At 51.3% G+C, this 19,462-nt stretch overlaps 1 protein-coding gene across 3 annotated transcripts in view; it reads right to left on the bottom strand.

Moving 5' to 3' along the window:
• Positions 1–1,202: 1,202 nt before the first annotated feature.
• The window catches only part of NUP214 (nucleoporin 214), a 38,820-nt gene continuing 20,560 nt past the window's right edge, over positions 1,203–19,462 (bottom strand). For 2 of the 3 annotated variants that reach the window (XM_087914749.1, XM_087914751.1), the window contains 12 exons: positions 19,337–19,412; positions 18,368–18,467; positions 15,612–15,711; positions 14,220–14,284; positions 11,612–13,363; positions 9,874–9,944; positions 8,974–9,127; positions 8,111–8,260; positions 4,218–4,389; positions 3,386–3,525; positions 2,557–2,581; positions 1,203–1,469 (listed from right to left, as the gene is read on the bottom strand). In XM_087914749.1, coding sequence (XP_087770875.1) covers positions 1,436–1,469; positions 2,557–2,581; positions 3,386–3,525; positions 4,218–4,389; positions 8,111–8,260; positions 8,974–9,127; positions 9,874–9,944; positions 11,612–13,363; positions 14,220–14,284; positions 15,612–15,711; positions 18,368–18,467; positions 19,337–19,412 — 2,839 coding nt within the window. In that variant the 3' untranslated portion in view covers positions 1,203–1,435. The remainder of the gene's footprint in view (positions 1,470–2,556; positions 2,582–3,385; positions 3,526–4,217; positions 4,390–8,110; positions 8,261–8,973; positions 9,128–9,873; positions 9,945–11,611; positions 13,364–14,219; positions 14,285–15,611; positions 15,712–18,367; positions 18,468–19,336; positions 19,413–19,462) is intronic. The other variant, XM_087914750.1, reaches the window with a different exon arrangement.

Raw genomic sequence — 19,462 nt, 5'->3', positions numbered from 1 at the left:
AGAAAAAAAGAAAATGGAGTTTGTTTAGATGGGGATGGGACACCACAAGGAGATCTCAGCATCGCAGCCAGACAGGGGAAGCTGATGAAAGACCCCTTGTGGGATGCCAAGGCAACTATTTAGTTCAGGGGTGTCAAACTTGATTTCATTGAGGGCTGCATCAGGGTTGTTTGACCTCGGAGGGCCGGGGTGGGCAGTGTGGCAGGACTTGAAGGAGACCCTCCCTCCTTCTCCTTATAATCTCCTTCTTTCCTCTTCCCTTATTTTTTTCCTTTCTTGCTCTCTTCCCTTCTTTCTCTCTCCCTTCCCTCTTTCCCTTTCTTGTCCCTTCTCGTATGCGTGCTCAAATGCAACGGGGGAAATATTTCTCCTTTTGTTTGGCTTTGTCGTTTGTTTTATATAGCCCTCCGCCAGTGAAACTGGGGGCACGGGGGGGGCGCAATGCGCATCTGAACAAATGAGTAAGGGCTGGAAGGGATCTTTGAGGTCTTCTACTCCAGCCCCCTGCTCAAGCCTGATCACGGCATTCACTTCAACAACCGGAGAAAGAAAGAAAGAAAGAAAGAAAGAAAGGAAGGAAGGAAGGAAGGAAGGAAGGAAGGAAGGAAGGAAGGAAGGAAGGAAGGAAGGGAGAGAGAAAGAAAGAAAGAAAGAAAGAAAGAAAGAAAGAAAGAAAGAAAGAAAGAAAGAAAGAAAGAAAGAAAGAAGGAAGGAAGGAAGGAAGGAAGGAGAGAGAGAGAGAGAAGAAAGAAAGAAAGAAAGAAAGAAAGAAAGAAAGAAAGAAAGAAAGAAAGAAGGAAGGAAGGAAGGAAGGAAGGAAGGAAGGAGAGAGAAAGAAAGAAAGAAAAGAAAGAAGGAAGGAAGGAAGGAAGGAGAGAGAGAGAGAGAGAAAGAAAGAAAGAAAGAAAGAAAGAAAGAAAGAAAGAAAGAAAGAAAGAAAGAAAGAAAGAAAGAAAGAAAGATCAAGTCGGTCAGGTGAACAGCCTGCTTTATGGCTGTCATCAGTTTAACTCCGCTAAGGTCGTACTTCGAGGACCTTAAGAGTTCTAATCGACCGATCACTCAAGAGACCGCAGATCTCTAAAGGATTCCCACCCCCCCAGCTCCTTCAAAGGGGATCCCTTTTTTAAAAAAAACAAAACAAAACCGCACCCACAAAACAGCTTTTCTGGGCTTCTGAAGTTGGCCAAGGCGGAATTCAAAGACCAGCAGACAAAATAGCTTTATTTAGCGAGGCCAAGCAACATTTCTGCTAACAACAACAAAAAAAATATAGGCAATTTTAGGAAGGTTGGATGGGGTCTTGGTTGGTTGGTTGGTTTCCTTCCTCTGTTTTGGCTTGGTATAAAAAGTTGGAGGAAGTGACGTTTAAAAAAAGAAAAGAAAAGAAAAGAAAAGAAAAGTCCCAGAAGCGCCAAAGAGCCGCTGTCGCCGTTCAGCTTCTCCAGCCGCTGAATCCCGAAGTGGATCTAAAAAGGGGAAGAGAAATAATAATAATAATAATAACAACAATAACTACGAGAAATTGAGAAAAAGGAAGTCGGTTCATCAAGACTGAACCCGCTGTGTTTTGGAGTACGGGTAGTCCTTGACTTACGACCAGGAAAAGAAAAAAAAAGAGCCGGAAATTTCCATCGCTAAGTGGAACATTTGCCAAATGAGTTTCGCTCCATTTTGCGCCCTTTTTCTGGCCACAGTTGTTAAGTGAACCCCTGCAGTTGTAACACGGTCGTTAAGTGAATATGGTTTTCCCTGTTGCTTATTGGTTGCAGAACAGGATTGTGTGTCCCTTCCCCCCGGGACACTGTCGCCATCATAAACGTGAGTCGGCTGTCAAGCATCCGAATTCTGATCACCTGCCGCAAGGCTGCTGCGACGGTCGTTAAGTGTGTAAGTCCCTTTTTCCCCCAGCGCCATTGCGACTTTGAACGGCCGTTAAACGAACGGCTGTAAGTTGAGGACCACCTAAACTGGATGGAGGCGTTCTGATTGGGAGATGCTTTGAATGGTCACTCAATGAATTTCGGGCGGTGTGACCCACAGGGGGATGCTCCGGCGGTCGTTAAGTCGAGGACTACCTCTGAATTAGAGAGGCCTTTGGATGAGAATGGCTTCAAGAGGCTTTGAGTGGTCAACTCACAATCGGGAGGCTGTGAGTTCGATCCTAGGTAGCGGCAGATATTTCTCTCTCTGGGCAGACGGAGAATTTATCTGCTGAATATAACTCTGTACTGGTGACAGGAAAGGCATCTGGCCAGTCAGCACTCGGCTCCATTCAGTTGTCCTGACTCCACCCCGATACAAGGGATTATGGGCTCATTAAACGACAGAAAGAACCGCCCCGAAAACCTCTTGCCCGCCAGATCCTCGGCTATTCCATTAATGCTCTTACAAGGAAAAAGAAGAGAGACCCAAAAAAGCTGATTAAAAAAAAAAAACAAACACCAGTGGGATTAAGCCCTTTTTTTAATATCTTTCAGCCGCAGAAGAAAGCTTTCGAGTTACGGAAAGCAGCCGCTAGAAAGGAAGACAAGAAGCGCAAGAATCTGGACTTACGCGTTCGACGATCCGAAGACGAATCCTGCGGGAGGAGGGGGGAGGGGAAAGAAAAGATGGACAAAAGGAAAAATCAGTGGGGAAGTTACAAAAGAAGGAATACACTCTGCGAAACGATGGCGGTTTCGAAGGTGGATTCGCAACGCTTTCTTTCTTTCCAGATTAGAAAGCCCTCGTGGATTCGATTCGATTCGATGCCCCTTTTAATTATTTTTAAGAAGAAACTCAAGGAAATTGAAACCTGCCTAATACTCTTTCCTCCTATTTTCCTCACAACCACCAACCACCCTGTGAGGTGGGTTGGGCTGAAAGAGAAGGACCACTTGCCTAAGGCTGGACTAGAACTCACTGTCACCTGGGGACTGGCCCAAAGTCACCCAGCCAACTTTCATGCCTAAGGGAGCGCTAGAATTCACCAACCCCCGTTTTCTCGGTCAGCATCCTGAACATTAATTTAATGTCTCATTTTTTTCAAATTCTTTCCTTCCTTCTCCTTTTCTTATTTTCTTTCCTTCTTTCCTTCCCTCTCCCTTTCTGATCTTCTCTACTCCCTCCTTTTTCTCCTCTTTCTATATTCCTTCCCTCCTTTCTCTCATCTTCCTTCTCTCTCGCCTTCCTTCCTTCCTTCCCTCTCCCTTTCTCATCTTCTCTACTCCCTCCCTTTTCTTCTTTCCTTCTATCTCCTTCCTTTCTTCCCTCCCTCCCTTCTCTCATGTCTTCCTTCCTTCCTTCCTTCCTTCCTTCCTTCCTTCCTTCCTTCCTTCCTTCCTTCCTTCCTTCCTTCCTCCTTCCCTCCCTCCCTCCCTCCATCCTTCCCCCCATCTCCTACCTCCTCCGCTGGACCCAAACCCGGAGAAGCCGCTGCTCTGTGTGCCAAAACCCGTAGACTGCTGAGAGAGGGAGCCGAAAGTTGGGGTGTTCTGTCCCGCCAGCGTGCCGAAGGAGACCGTGCTTGCCGTGCTGCCGAAGCTGAGGAGAGGGAGAAGGAGAGAGAGGGAGAGGGAGAGAGAGAGAGAGAAGAGTGGGGTGAGGAGGAATGCAAAGAGGACGTTGCTGAACCACCCCTGCTTGGCCGCCCAACGAAGCAGACCAGAAGGAGAAACCAATGTGTTCCTTTCCCTCCCTCCCTCTCCTTCCCCTCTCTACTTCCTTCTCTCCTTTCTTCCTATCGTTCCCTTCCTTCCTTCTTCTCTCCCCCTTTTTACTTCCTTCCCTCCTTCCTCCCCACTTCTACCTACCTGCCTCTGTCCCTTCCTTCCCCTCTCGACTTCCTTTCCTATTTTTCCCTTCCTATCTTTTCCTTCCCTCCTTCTTCCCTTTTTACTTCTTTCCTTCGCTCCTTTCCTATCTGCCTCTCTCCTTCCTTCCTTCCTTCCTTCCTTCCTTTCCGTCCTTTCTCTTTCTTTCTTTCTTTCCTCTTCCTTCTTTCTTTCTCTCTCTTTCTTCCCTCCCTCCCCCTCTACTTCCTTCTTTCTTCCTACCTCTTCCTTTCTATTCTTCCTCCCTCCCTCCCCTCCTTCCTTCCTATCCTTCCCCGCTCCCTCTTTTCATTCCCTCCCTCCCGAAGGACGAGGCAGGGAGCCGGATGATGCATGCAGGCAAGGATGGGCGGGGAAACCTTGAGGTCTAGAAACACAGGAGGGGCCTTGGGACCAGCTTACCCGAATCCGCCCGTGTTGGCCGCCGCGGTCCCTTCACCGAAGACTTTGCCTCCCGCCGAGCCCAGAGGACTTGCAAAGGCCGGGGCTGAACCGAATGCCGGCACCCCTCCGAACCCGGGGGAACCCCCAAAAGTGGGAGGGCTGCCGAACACTGGAGCAGCTCCGAAGCCACCTGAGCAAAACAGAGGCAAAAAAAGAGAGAGAGAGAGAAAGAGAGAAAGAGAGAAGAGAGAGGGGAGAGAGAGAGAAAGAGAGGGGAGGGAGAAAGAGGGAGGGAGGGAAAAGAGAGAGAGAAAAAGAGAGAGACAGAGAGAAAGAGACAGAGAGAAAGAGAGAGAAAGAGGGAGAGAAAGAGAGAGGGGGAGAGAGAGAGAAAGAAAGAAGAGAGAAAGAGAGAGAGAGGAGAGAGAGAAGAGAGAGAGAGATAGAGGAGAGAGAGAGAAGAGAGAGAGAGAGAAAGAGAGACAGAGAGAGAGAGAGAAAGAGGGAGAGAGAGAGAGAGGGAAAGAGAAAGAGAGGGGGAGAGAGAGAGGAAGAGAGGGAGAGCGAGAGAGAGAAAGAAAGAGAAGAGAAAGAGAGAGAGAGAAGGAAAGATGTCATATAAACAGACTCACATTGACAAACACCCCCCCCCCATCGAAGTCAACCGTTAAACAAGGTGACAACTGCCCTGAAGCTCAGCCTGGGGCGCATCCCTGTCCCGAGGGGCCCCCACCTTCCCGGCCAAGCGTTTTTTTGACACCCCAACCCCCTCCCAAATCGAAAGATGGTTCCCTCAAACTGGGCTGCATTTCCATGGCAGCCAAAGGCCTCCCTCCCTCTCACCCTAGAGAGCGTGGGAAACTCCCGCCCCCCACACCCCACTCCTCCCCGCCAGGGGGACCAGAGAAGACAGGCCTGAGCTGGGTTTGGGGGCACAGGGCAGGGAAGGGTCCTGCAGGGCCTCCCCCTCCTCCTCTCCATTCCAGAGGCTCAAAAGAGCAAAGAGTCCCCTCCAGTCGCCTCCCCCAACAACGCCCCCCGAGACCCCCGGGAGCCTTCCGATTGATGGCCAGGGCACTTACTGCCGGAGGAAGGCCGGCATTCAACAGGCATGGTCTGAACCAGAAATCCTTCGGACACGGATTCGAGGAAGGGGCGGGGGGACAGGAAAGCGGGGTGGTGTGTGTGTGGGGGAGGTTTGCCTGCACGCGAGGAGAGAGGAGGCAGGGCAGGGCGGCTGGCTGCAGAAGCCGCCGCCGCCTTGCAGCTTGCAGCCCGAAGGAAGGAGGGAGAGAGAAAGAGAGGAAGAGAGAGAGAGAGAGAGAGAGAGAGAGGGAGAAACCTCTCGCCCGCGAGCAGTTGCTAAGGTAGCAATTATCATCATCATCATCATCATCATCGTGGGGGGTGGGGGGAAACAGACACCACCATGCCAGCCTTCAGGAGGCTGGAGGGAGACTAGTAGGGAACCTTCCTCCTGGCCTGGGAATTGAGGGGGAGGAAGGGAGGGGAACCACCTGCAGGGTGAAAAATGTGGCCCGTCTGGAACCCCGACTTCTTTGGGGAGAGCCTGGAGCATCGGGGGCGGGGGGATCTTAATTTTTCCCTTTAGGCTGCCGTGCAGATGGGCTTCCGGTCCTTTCGAGGCTCCGGCCTCTTCTTTTGAAAGGGGCAGTGGAGAAAAAGGCTGGAAGGAGGAGGAGGAGGAGGAGGAGGAGGGGGGGGGGGGGGATTTCTTGGGGGGGGTCTTGCAGAGCCTGGCTTTGTGTTTCTCCAGGGCCCAAAAGAGGGGAGGGCTGCGTGATTTTTTTTCTACTTTGATCTTGCCCTCCCTTTATTTCTTTCTCTCTCTTTTTCCTTCCCTACCTCCCCCCTTTCTTTTCCTTCCTCTATCCTTCCCTTCCTTCTCTCACCTTCTTTCATCCTCCCACCCTTTCCCTCCTTCTCTTCCTACAATGTATTATCTCCTCCCTTCTCTATAGCTCCCTCCTTCCCCCTCCTTCTCCTTCGCTTCCTTCCTTCCTCCCTTTCCTTCCTTCCTTCCCTCCTTCCCCTCTCCTTCTCCTTCCGTCCTTCCCCTTTCCTCCTTCCTTCTCTCCGATCTTCCTTCCTTCCTCCCTTTCCTTCCTTCTCTATAGTTCTCCTCCTTCCTCTTCCTTCCTTCCCCTCTTTCCCATCTTTCTCCTTCCTTCCTTCCTTCCTTCCTTCCTCTTTCCTCCTTCCTTCTCTTCAATCCTTCCTTCCTTCCTTCCTTCCTTCCTTCCTTCCTTCCTTCCTTCCTTCCTTCCTTCCTTCTCTTATAGCTCCCTCCTCCTTCCTCTTTCCTTCCTTCTCTTCAATCTTCCTTCCTTCCTTCCTTCCTTCCTTCCTTCCTTCCTTCCTTCCTTCCTTCCTTCCTTCCTTCCTTCTATAGCTCCCTCCTCCTCCTTCCTTCCTTCTCTCCAATCTTCCTTCCTTCCCTCCCTCCCAAAAAGTGACTTTGCGCAGCTTACAAGCAGAATAATTAAAGCCGCCTCCCAACAGGGGGAAAAACAACAACCCAACATCCACAAAATTAAAAGCATAAAAGGAGTAAACCAAGGGCCCCCAACGTAGCCTCGTTCAACCGCTTTGCGGGCTCCCCGGGGTGGTGGGAAGAACCAGGTGGGAGCAGATACGGGATCGGGGGAGCCTCCCTCTCCTGCCAGGTCTGATGGGATGGGCAGGTGTACCTGGGAAGAATAACCTGGATGCTCTCGAGTCACCTGGTTCTACAGGTGTGGATCCCAGGGGTTAATTCTGCAGGGTGTTTCTTCCCTTCCAATTTAAATCCGGAGGGAAGGAACAGCTGGGAGGAAGGAACAAAGCCCTCCATCCGTCTGAGCCTCGACTTATGACCACAATGGAGCCCAAACATTTCTGTTGCTAAGCGGAGACTATTTACTTTTATTCCGCTTTCAACCCCGTTCCAGCCACAAGCGGGGGAATGAGGAATTGCCCAGAATTATGTTTGCAATCGGTGTTGTTCTCTCCCCAAAATCTCCTCTGAACGTTTCACATTTAATTTTTATTTTTAATTCAGGCCGGTCCGAGAGCCAGCAAAGCCATTGGTCTGTCTTCTCCTGTTTGACCAAGGAGGCTTTTAATACTCCCTGGGTGAAATTTGAGCCTAGGGGCAATGTAAGGAGATACCCCCTGGCTGTAAAGACAACAACGATCTGGGGGAAAAAAATGAAGGAAGGAAGGAAGGAAGGAAGGAAGGAAGGAAGGAAGGAAGGAAGGAAGGAAGGAAGGAAGGAAGGAAGGAAGGAAGAATAGAGCTGAAAAGGACCTTGGGAAGGAAGGAAGGAAGGAAGGAAGGAAAGAAAGGTGATTTTTTTTTTTAAAAAAAGCATGCCGGTTGAATGACTAAAACTGACTTTTTGTCAAGCGGCCATTGGATTTGGTGGAATTCCCTGGATATTATAAAATTACAGGGCAAATCCTTGACTTCCAAGCATTCACCGAAGCCACAAAGGCACCGAAGAAAGGGACTTACGACCGTTTCCCACACTTACGACCATTGCAGCATTCCCGGGCAACCGCCTCGTAATTATAATGGCCGCAGCATCCCTGGGGGTGGCTGCGTGCGTGCGTGTCAGGCGGTTTCCCCTTTTGCGACGGATTGTGATTCACTTCACAGGCTTAAAAAAAAAAAAACCGTGCCGCGATTCGCTTAGCAACGGAAGGCACGGAAGGCAACGGGGGACAAAACTGGCCCAGCAACCTTAAGCGGTGGATAATTTGGGGCTCCGTTGGCGGTCGGAAGCCGAGGAAATGATCTGTCGATCTCCCCGCGAATAAGGCAGTGGCTACTTGGGAATGGAAGGGTTGGAGGTGCTAATCTAACCACCTGAGGCTGGATCTTGCGGGGGGTCGGGGGTGTTGAGTACCTGTTTTGGTGGGGCTGGAGAATCCGAAGCCTTGGGATGCCACACTTCCTCCGCCGGAGCTGAAGGTGCCCATCGGCTTCTGGTCACCAAAGGAAGCGGTGCCAAATCCAAAACTTTTGGCCCCGCTGTTTCCAAAAAGGTTCGAAGTGTCTGCGATGGGGGAAGGAGGGAAAAATTTTTTAAAAAAACTTCTCCTTCTCTTTTCTCCCTTGGACAGCGTAAAGCTACAGGCAGTCCTCGACTTTACGACAGTTCACTTAGGGACCGTTCCAAAGTGACCACGGCGGTTAGAGAGCGCGTCGATGGCGCAGCCGCAGAAAACACGCAGTGTAAGCAGCACAGCGGTTCTTGACTTACGGCCACAAAAAATGGGAGCACCCCCCACCCCCATGTGCGTGTAGCTAAGCCGGGCAATTGTTAAAAGCAAGTTTTGCTCTGTTTTACGACCTTTCTTGCCACCGTTGCTAAGGGAATCATTGCCGTTGTTAAGTTGGTGACATGGTTGTTAGGTGAAGCGGGATTTAAACCCCCCCCCCAACCCTCATTGACTTGGCTTGCCAGAAGGTCACACAAAAGGGGACCCCCCCCCTCTCTCTCACACACACACACACACACACCCAGGGGACATTGCGACGGTCATAAATACGAGCCGGAGGCCAAGAGTCCGAAGGTCTGTGACCACGTGACCCCGAGGATAATGCAACGGTCGTTAAGTGTGAAAAAGGTCGCTGTTGTAACCGTGAAACAGTCACTAAAGGAACGGGCGTTAAGTCCAGGACTACCGATGCAAAATCTGTGCCCTGTGGATCTGCAGCCTGCAAGGAGGCCGCTATCCAACGGGGGAAAGCTGCAGTTCCACTTACTTTGATTGGCCGAGGAGCCAAAGCCGCCGCTGGTACAGCCAAAGGGGTTCTTGTTGGCCGCCTCGTGACTCGGTTTCCCCCCCAGGCCGCTGAAGAAGCCCCCCGCTCTCCCGCCGCCACCGGATCCAAAGAGACCCCCGCTGGAAGAGGAGGGCTGCAGAAGACCCAAGGAAGAAATGTTAGGCCGGGTCGGCCCGATTCAAACAAAGCCTTTAGAACAGGATAACGGCATTGGAAGGGACCCGGAGGTCTTCTAGTCCAACCCCCAAGTCTTAAAAGTTGCCAAGTTTGGGGACCCTTGTTCTGGAGGCTAGCTGTTCCACCGATTGATTGTCCTTTCTATTAGGAAAATTCTCCTTCATTTTAGGTCGCTTCTCTCCTTGTTTAGTTTCCATCTGTTGCTTCTTATCCCTGCTTTCGGGTGCTTTGGAGAATAAGTCAATAATCCCTTCTTCCTCTCTCTGACAGTCCCTCAAATATTAGAATATTGCTATCCTGTCTCCCCTAGTCCTTCTCTTCATCCAACTAGACATACCCAGTTCCTGCAAACATTCTTTCTATGTTTTAGCCTCCAGCCTCTTGATCGCTTCTGTTGCTCGCCTCTGCACCCTTTTTCCACACACACCGTTTTTGTACTGTGGTGAACAGAACTGGAGACATCATCCCGAGAGTGGTCTCACCAAGGGAGTATAAAGTGGCACTAACACGTTGTGGGATCTTGGTTCTATCCTAGTTTATTCAGCCTGGGACCCGTATTGGCTTTTTTGGGGCTGCTTGCAGCACCCGGCTGGCTCATGCTTAAATGATTACAACTGTAAGCAACTTTACAGTAGATTTTCTCCTGATCAGACCCATCAGTGCAATTTTGGAGAGGAAGATGGCTGGCTTGGAAGGGTTTACCTGGCCGAAGAGGCTCCCGCTGGTGTTGGTGGCTTGGCCAAACACGGTACTTGGGCTGCTGGATCCAAAGGCTGAAAGGATCAAGAGAAAACAAACGAGGTTCAACGGCTTGTGAAAACTGCACACTGGCATTCCTAGCCACGCAAATAAAGAACCGTTCATTTAGCGACCATTCAAAAATGCAAATGGTGAAGGCGCTAGAGGTGAGGACTAGTTGTAAATTTTTCCCCCAGCACCGTCCTGTGATACGTGGCCCACCAACACATCAACCCACGTTCTGCGTAATGTGGACAATGAAAGTTATGGTTAATGGATGAATGCCTTATGAGGTCTGAATTCAGCACAGAAGGGAAGGGGAGAGGAAGGGGAAAAAAGGAGGAAAGAGAAGGGGAGGAACGGAAGAAGGAAAGGGAAGGAGGAAGAAAAAGGGGAAGGGGAGGAGGAAGAGAAGGAGGTAGAAAGGGAAAGGGAAGGGAAAGGAAGGAAGGAAGGAAGGAAGGGAATGGAAAGAAAAGAGGGAGGGCAGGGAAAGAGGAAGGGAACGAAGAAGAGAAGGGGAAGGAGGAAGGGAAGGAAAAGGGAAGGGAATGGAAGGAAGGAAGGAAGGGAATGGAAAGAAAAGAGGGAGGGCAGGGGAAGAGGAAGGGAACGGAGAAGAGAAGGGGAAGGAGGAAGAGAAGGAAAAGGTGACGGAGAAAGAGAAGGGAAAGATAAGGGGGAAGGGAAGAGAAGAGGAAGGAGAAGGAAGGGAAAGGAAGAAAGAGAAGAGACAGCTTGGTCCCTTCCTGATTTTCTGGCGCCCCTTGTATAAATTGCATTTATGCTGGTTGCAGCCTCCGTGTGTGTGTGTGTGTGTGTGTGTGTGTGTGTGTGTGTGTGTGTGTATTATTATTGTTGTTGTTTGTTTGAAAAGCCCGTCCCAAAATAATCCCACGCCTTTAAACTCTGTTAATCATACATTCCCACGAAACGGTAACGAAGGATTCCGATTCAAAAGGAATTTATCAGCTCTTCCCAACGGTGCTTCTGGCGAGTTGTAATTACCCAGAAGGGTCCCTGCCCCTTAAAATATTCTTTTGTCCCGGTAATTAAGCGGAGTCTCTTTCCAAGAAAATGGGGCTCTTGCACGGTTAACCTGATTCGTCGTCTGGCATGGAGTCGGAGAAATTGTCAGTTCCTCTTTGCCCCCTTTCCTTGCAAATTTACTCAGCCAATGGCGCTCCGGGCTGCCTTTTTTTTCTTAAGCAAAGAAGCCCCCAGCCCACCCCCCAAAATCCCAGCCAATTTCCAATGCATGAAATTACGCAATGTTTGCTCAGCATGAAAAACTGCCTAAGCTGGGATTCCAGTCAGAAAACAGGGTTGAGCGAGGTCAGGATTGAAAAAAAATGAATAAATCTAAATTTGCAATCTGGATGTTAATCTCTCTGCCCTTAAGGGTGGCGCAGAGTTTATTCCCCGGCTGCCATCCAGGGAGGATTGGATTTTGTCCTGGATTTTCATCTCTGGCTGACCAAGGGAAATAAATGTGTGGCACAATTATAGGCGCGGTCCTCGATTTGCAACAGTTCATTTACTGACCGTTCAAAATTACCATAGCGGGGCGAGGGGTGTGTGCGAAATATGGGACTATGACCGCTTTTCACACCGCTCGGGCGTCCCCGTGGGTCAGGAGATGGAAATATGGACGCTGACTCCTACTTATGATGGTGTGTATGTCACGCTCTTGCGACCTTACCGGAAGCTTGACAGAAGCTGAAGCCGGCCGAAGAAGTCGGGGTGGTGGTTGTCATGGAAGCCGGGCTCGCAAAGACGGCCCCGCTCTGGCCGAAGTTGGAGCTCTCCCCGAAAACGGGAGCACTGCTCTGAACAAAAAGCCCAGCGGCTGTCGAAGGCTGTCCGAAGGAGAAAGAGCTGGCCGTGCTGCTGCTGGACGCTGCCGCCCCGAAGACGTTCCCGCTGCTGGACGCCGGAGGGGCGGAGGAAGCCGCTTGCCCGAAGGCCGGCGTGGCTCCGAAGCTGGCCTGGTTGAAGATAAAGCCGCCCTGCGGGTTGGCGGAGGACTGGCCGAAAATGGGAGCTTGTTGCCCAAAGGCCGACTGGCCGAAGCCAGAGGTGGCTGCAGTCCCGAAGACCGAGGTGTTAAACCCGGTGGCCACGGCCGAGGAAGACGGTGGGGCGGCGGGAGGCTGGCCGAAGGGAGAAGAGACCGGGGGGGCTGGTGAGGAGACCTGACCGAAGACCGGCGGAGCAGACGGGTTGGTCAAGCCGGCCGTGGCGGGCTGGCTGAAGGCTGAGCCGGTGGAAGAGGAAGAAGAAGAGGAAGGAAGAGGAGGAGGCGGCGGCAGTCCGGAGGGCTGTGGGAAGCCAGAAGAGGTCGGGATGGCCTCGGTAAAGGCAGAGGTGTTGTTGGCCGGGGTTGGCACGGACGCGGTGCTGGCTGGAGGGGAGGCGGTGGGTTCCGGGGGTTGTGAACCGGCGGCCGGTGGAGTGGAGGCAGCTGGGGTCTGCTCTTCTGCAGCGCCTTCAGGAAGAGGCAGCCCCGCAGTCTTGGGCTCGCCAGGCGCCAAGGCGGGAGCCGGATCTTTGCCAGGTGCAGCTTCCGAAGGAGTCGTCAGCTGCCCTCCCACTTCTGCCTCTGCTGGGGGAGGAGCAGCCACTTCAGCTGGACTCTGCTCGGGGGCCGGGATGAACGCCGGGGGGTCAACCTGTGCCGTCGGCGGTGACGTGGCCCCGTTGGTCGAAGGCGGCTTCTCGGCAGGGCTTGTCCGGGCGTCGCCTTCTCCCTTACCCGTGAGGGCAGCCGGCGTGGCCTCAGTGCTCAAGAGACTCCCGAAGGAGAGGCTTGGGGCGGATGGCGGAAGGGCCGAAGACGAGGAAGACGACGCTTGGGGGGCGCTGGTCGAAGGGCCCCTGAAGGCAAACGGAGCCTTGGCACCGCCCGCCGGCGTGGCGAGACCGAAGACATTGGGAGGAGCAGGATTGACCAAGTGGACATTGCCGAAGAGGCCACCGGTCGCCGAACTGCCCATCGTGGTGGTCAAGGTGGTGGGGCCGGCCTCGGCAGGCTTGCTCGCCGGCAGAGCGTTGCCAGCTGAAAAGCCCGGCGGCTGTGGCCCGGCGGCTGTGCCGGGGGAGGGTCCCTTAGCCGGAGCGGCCTTGGCGTTCTCGTCGGCTTGGCCAACCCTCAGACCGGAGAAGCTGCCCAGCGTCTCTCCGGCCACCGAGGCCTGGGTCACCGCATCTCCTAGTTTGAGGGGAAGGGTCTCCAGTTTGGGGGCGTTTGCAAAGGGAAGGGGAGTCTCGGCCGCTTGCCCGTTGCTGCTCAGGCCAGCAGGGTCTCCGGAGCTGGCTCTCCCGAAGGCAGGAAGGCCGGCGGTCTTGGAACCCCCGAAAGTAAACGGGGTCTCCGGGACGGAAGGAAATTTCATTCCTCCTCCAAGGGAAAAGGCTTCGGGTTGGTTCGACTCTTTCGCTGGCGTGGTTGTGGCTGCCAAAAGAATAACAAAAATGACAGAGTTGGAAGGGACCTTGGAGGTCATCTAGTCCAACCCCCTCCTCAAGCAGGACACCCTTCCCTCCTCCTGCTCCTCTTCCAAATAACAGAATTGGAAAGGATCTTGGAGGTCTTCTACGCCAGCCGTCGCCAACCACTGGTGGACCGTGAGAAAATTTTGGTGGGCCGCAGATAAATCTCACCCCCAGCGCAACCCCCCCAAAGCAATTAATCCAGGCTGTGCAGAAACACAAGGCTGCGCTGCTCGCATGGGCCGCGGGAACCCTCCTCGCCCACTCACTCCTTACCCAGTAAACTTCCCTGCTAAATTGCTATTTTTCCTTTTTCCGACCATCAGCTGATTTAGATTAGCGAGGAAGCAGGAAATGGTTGGATTTCTTGCTTTCTAGCTAGTCTTTAGATCTTCGGCTCTGCTTTTAAGCACAGCCGAACCTCCCTTAGGACTGAAGGTTCTATTATTCAGTGCAGACTCACGGCAAAGCAAATTTCACGGGACAGACTGAGCTAGCCGATGGCAGATAGATAGATCACTGAATGATTCTGTGAGCAACTCAATCTGTCTGCCTGCTTTGCCTGATTTTGGGTCAAAGCTGCTCTTTTTTTTAATAAAAAAATTCAATATTTATATAAATATTTATAATATTTACCTACGAGCCATGCCCAGCCAGTCACACCCACAAATTAGGCCATTCCCACAGAACCGGTTAGTGGTCCCTGGGAGTTAAAATTATGAGTTTGGCGGTCCCTGAGGTCCAAAAGGTTGGCGACCCCTGTTCTAGTCTGACCTCCCGCCTTGTTCAATCAGAAGACACTGTACCCCAAAACTTACCTTCCGAAGCGGAAGAGGCCATCGTCGCAGCTAAAGCAGGGACTGCAGCAAAGTTAAACCCCGCCCTAAGTTTGAAAACAAAACAAACCAACACCCCATTTGTAAGAACTGCCTTATAGATGGCAGCAAGGTTTATATGTCGCTTCTTCTACGCTGCCATGTATGGTTGGTTTCCCCGCCCCCTCCCAGCTTGTCTGATTTTTTGGGGCGCCCACCCTTCGTTCTCTCTCCTACGTACAACCGAGGATTTCGGTCGAATTCCAGGGGGCAGCCATGGTTATCTGTCACGATCATCAATGAGGAATCAGGGAGCCCTTGACTCACAACCACAACGGAGGCTGGAGTTGTTTCTGTTGTTAAGCGAGGCAGTCGTTCAAGAAGGGAGCCGCGCCCGGTTCTACCACCCGGTTAAGCGAATTGCTACTTTATGAAATGAAATTACATAATTGTCCAAGGAATCTGTCTTCCCTTCCTATCCAGTTTTCTTGTCGGAAGCCGGCTGGGAAGATCCCAAAAGTTGATCATGTCACAGACACACACACACACACACACACACAAACACGGCTGCAACTGACACAAGTACATGCCAGTTGCCAAGTGCCCAAATTTTTATCATGTGACTGGGGGGGGGGAGGGGAGGGAAGAAGTGCTGCAATGGTTGTCAGCCGCTTTTCCCAGTCCCATTGTAACTTTGAAGTAAACCAATGGTTCGCAAGTCGTGGACTACCTATCGAGCCACGTTTCCCAACAGTGGCGATTTCGGGAGGCGTGGACTCCTCTTCCCAAGATTATTTGCAGCACGGCTGCGGAATTCTGGGAATTGGGTGTTTCTGCCTCTTGGAAAGCACCGAGACTCAAAGCGAGGTGACTCAGCTCTCATCTCGCTCACCACGCCACTAAAACGCAGCTGGGTTCTTCTGTTTGAGGGCCAGACGACAAAAGCTGAAAGTCTCTTGGATCGCTGCTTGGTGCTACATCCGCTATATCACAGGTGGTATTCAGCCGGTTCTGGAGAACCGGTAGCGGAAATTTTGAGTAGTTTGGAGAACCGGCCAATCCCACCTCTGACTGGTCCCGCCAACCTCATCTATTCTCTGCCTCCCATTGAGTCCCAGCTGATCGGCTGGGTTTTCTTTGGTTGCTCTGCACAGGAGAATGGAGCTGGAAAGCAGGTTAGTGGGGTGGGGAGGGAATGGGGATTTTGCAGTATCCTTCCCCTGCCACGCCCATCAAGCCAAGCCGCACCCACCCAGCCATGTCACACTCACCAAGCCACGCCCAGAGAACCGGTAGTAAAATTTATTGAGTCTCACCACTGCGCTATACGCCCCCTCCCTTAAAAGGCCACCCCAGCGTTCGAAAAGAGAGGATGGGAAGGTGGACAGTACTGACCCCGATGAAGCAAACGTGAAGTCTTTGTTGAACTGGGAAGCAGCGGCCGAGATGGACGTCGCCGGCAGCGTGGGGACAGGCGTGGCTGTCTTTGCGGCTCCTGCATCGTGAAAAAGTTATGTGAGAAAGAATCATGAAAGTTAGCAGATAACCGAAGCTCATCAAAATCCTGCCTCTCGCCCCCGAAAAAACACCCAGCTGAGCTGTTTCTCTTTAGTATCCCACCTTCCTTCCAAGGAACAAATGTTGATGCCTTGGCTAGGTGTGATCTCCACCCCTCCCCACAAAGAGGCATCAAAGCTGTTTTATATTTCATATAAAAGAAACATTTTAATAGAAGACAATATTTGTAGCTCGGGGTTGAATTGTGGGGCCCTTGGTGCTCTCTGAGCTTGGGGGTTTTCTTGCAGACGTTTCACTACCCAACTAGGTAACGTCATCAGTGCTAGAAGTGAGCGGGGTTTGCTCTCCGTTTATATGCTAGTGGCTTGACTACGTTGGTTAGTGTATTCTTGGTGGGGTTTTTTTTTTGATTAGGCGACATTTTGCTGTTGATTCCCTGTTGGGAACAGGGAACCGAAAAGCAGTTCTTTTCTTTGCCTTTCAGTTCTCCAAATCCATGAACGTTGCACGATCCCATTTTTCTTCTTCCTTGACCTTCCTACGTCCCGGAGCTCATCGGGCCCCAAGCTTTGACTTTCTCGGTGTGGCTGTCATTGGCGCACCTGCACATTTTGCTGAATGCGCAGCAATGCTCAGGAAGGAGGGCTCAGCTGACCATGCTTGGCAGGAAGACTTAACAGTTTCTGCTCAACGTGCCCTAAGTGCGTAAATTATTTTTTGCCAGTTGGCAGACCTCTCACACCCCAGGCCTGTTCTGAGCTGCAACGTTTCAACGCTCCGTCGGCTACCAAGGCCTTAGAAAGAGAGAGAGAGAGAAAGAGAGAGAGAGAGAGAGAGGGCGGAAAGTTTCTTCCTCTTGATTGTGGCTTGTAGCATAACCAGGTTTGGGGGAAAAAAAACTATCCTAATTCGTTTCATTGGAATGGTTTGTCTCCAGAAGCTTTGGGGGGCTCTATCACTTGAGGTTTTTAAGAAGAGTTTGGATAACAATTGGTCCAGAATGAGGTTTGAGAAGATCTCCAAGGTTCCTTCCAAATCTTGTTATTATTCTGTTTTGATTCTGTTTTTAAAAGGAGGGTGTTTTTTATCTAAAGGTGCACGGAGGAACACTGTTCCCTTCCCACCAAAAGGTGGTCCCTATTTTTCTACCTGCATTTTTACATGTTTTCGAACTGCTCGGTTGGCAGGTAACAGGCAAGAGTTAATCAGAGTTGGAAGGGATCTTGTAGGTCATCTAGTCCAACCCCCCACCCAAGCGGGAGACCCTACACCATTTCTGATAGATGGCAGTCCAGCCTCTTCTTGAAAGTCTCAAGTGATGAAGCTCCCACAACTTCTGAAGGCAACTTCTGTTCCATTTGGTTGATTGCTCTCACTGTCAGAAAATTCCTCCTTATTTCCACGTTGAATCTGTCCTTGTTCAGTTTCCATCCATTGTTCCTCGTCTGGCCTTCGGGTGCTTTAGAAAACAGCTTGACCCCTTCCTCCTCCTCTCTGGGGCAGCCCCTCAAATATTGGAAGATGCTCTCCTGTCTCCCCTGGTCCTTCTCTTCCCTAGACTAGCCAGGCCCAGTTCCTGCAACCGCTCTTCATGTTTTAGCCTCCAATCATCCCCTCATCATCCTGGTTGCTCTTCTCTGCCCTCTTTCTAGAGTCTCAACCTCTTTTTTGTAGTGTGGTGAACACAACTGGGTGCCAGTACTCCCAGCAGAACCTGGGACAAGTAACGGGAGCTCACTCCGTGATGCGGCGCTGGGGATTCGAACGGCTGAACTGCTGACAAGCTCAGCGTTTTAGCCACTGGGCCACTGAGTCCCTATTCAGCTATAAAGTAAGACAGATCTTACTCTACGGAGTTCAAACCCTCTACCCAAAACTGAGTTCAGGGACCTGTGCAACCCCAATGGCTGCAGAAATGCCTTAGCGCCGTCAGAAACCCAGCTCCTGCCTTCGGCATTTGTAAGAAGGGATTACGCTTAATCTCTCCAAGTGGTGCGTAATTGAAAACGTGGGATAACGCCCCACATCTGGCCAGCTTCCCCCACCCTCCCTTTGCCGGCCCCTTTAGCCTTCTGGAAGGCTGTAAAGATTTGCTCTTTACCCAGGGGTTAAATGATTAATTTCAGCTTTTAGAATTTTATTGTGTTTGGCAGCAGGCCAGCGCTGGGTTTCAAGATGGCTAAGCCAGGCGGATCTCTTAAATAAACGAAGAGAAGCAACTCCTCGACTTACGATGGTTTTGTTTCGCGGCGTTACAATGGCGCTGGGGGAAGGAAAAAAAAAGGACTTACGACCGTTTTTGACACTTTCGCGACGGTTGGAGCATCAGGGGGTCAAAATTTGGAAGCCTGGCGATTGACTCGTATTCACGATGGCTCCAGTGTCCCGTGTGTGTGTGTGTGTTGTGTGTGTGTCATGTGATCCCCTTTTGCGACCTTCTGACCTTCCGGGTCAATTAAGGAGGCCCGACAGTTAAAAATCTGGACTTTAATTGCTGGGATTTTTTTTTTTTTTTTTTTAAAAAAAATAAATCTCTTGGGTTGCTGTACTTCACAGCAAGGTCAAAGATGCTGTCAAGGTTGGCTCTTCCCCTCTGACCGTCTCGCAAAAGGACGGGCGCAATCGAAACTGACCTGAATTCTTCTTCCCAACCGAGGTCTGGCTGATGGGCGCCACGGTCGCCGCTGCCGAACTGGGCGGCGCCTGCATCTTCAGGGTGCTTGACGGGGTCCCCTGAAATATTAAAGCAAAAAGGATTGGTGAGAAAACAGGCAGGGCACAAACGGTCCAGAAAGCAGATGAGGTGAGAAGTTTCCATTGAGGGAGGCCTTGGGAAAATTTATATCTGTTTATCTTATCTTATCTTCTCCTTTCATTTGTCCTTTCTTTTCCTTCCCATCCTATTTCTTTCTCTCTTTCGTTCCTTTTCCTTTCCTTCCCATCGTATTTCTTTCTCTTTCCTTCTCTTTCCTTCCCTTTCTTTTCCTTCCTATCCTATTTCTTTCTTTCCTTCTCTTTCCTTCCCATCCTATTTCTTTCTCTACCCTTCTCTTTCATTCTTTTTCCTTTCCTTCTCATCCTATTTCTTTCTCTTTCCTTCTCTCTTTCCTTCCCATTTCTTTTTCCTTCTCTCTTTCATTCCCTTCCCTTCCCATCCTATTTCTTTCTCTTTCATTCTCTCTTTCATTCCCTTCCCTTCCCATCCTTTGTTTCTCTTCCCTTCTCTCTCTTTTGTTCCCTTTCCTTTCCCCTTTTCCTCTCCATCCCACCTTCTTCCTCCATTTCTTCCCTCCCTCCCTCGCTTCTGGGATGTGGCACGTTGGTTAGAATGCAATATGAAATGCTAACTCTGCCCACAGCCTGGAGCTCGATCCCGATCAGCCCAAGGTTGACTCGTCCTTCCGAGGTTGGTAAAATGAGGCCCCCGATCGTCGGGGGCGATAGGCTGACTCTGTCAACCACTTAGAGAGGGCTGGGAAGCACCGGGAAGCGGTGTATAAATCTAAGTGCCGTTGCTCTCAGCGTCCTTTCAGCCACAGCCTCCTCCGGCTTGGCTTTCCCTTCCTTTCGACCCTTTCACTCTTCCCGGAAATCAGCCGTACCTGGTTGACTTGATTTGTTGCCACCATAGCCAAAACTTGATGGACACCTTGAGCAGCACTTTGAGGAACTGATGACCTGGAAGAGGAAGTGGGAAAAGAATGATAGAACCCAACCAAACAACTCAG

The sequence above is a fragment of the Pseudonaja textilis genome, chromosome 17 (genome assembly GCF_049901715.1).
Source record: "Pseudonaja textilis isolate UNSWEBS1 chromosome 17, rPseTex1.2, whole genome shotgun sequence".
Lineage (NCBI taxonomy): Eukaryota > Metazoa > Chordata > Lepidosauria > Squamata > Elapidae > Pseudonaja > Pseudonaja textilis.
Note: the sequence above shows the minus strand (reverse complement) of the source record. Positions and strands in the feature narration are given on the sequence as shown.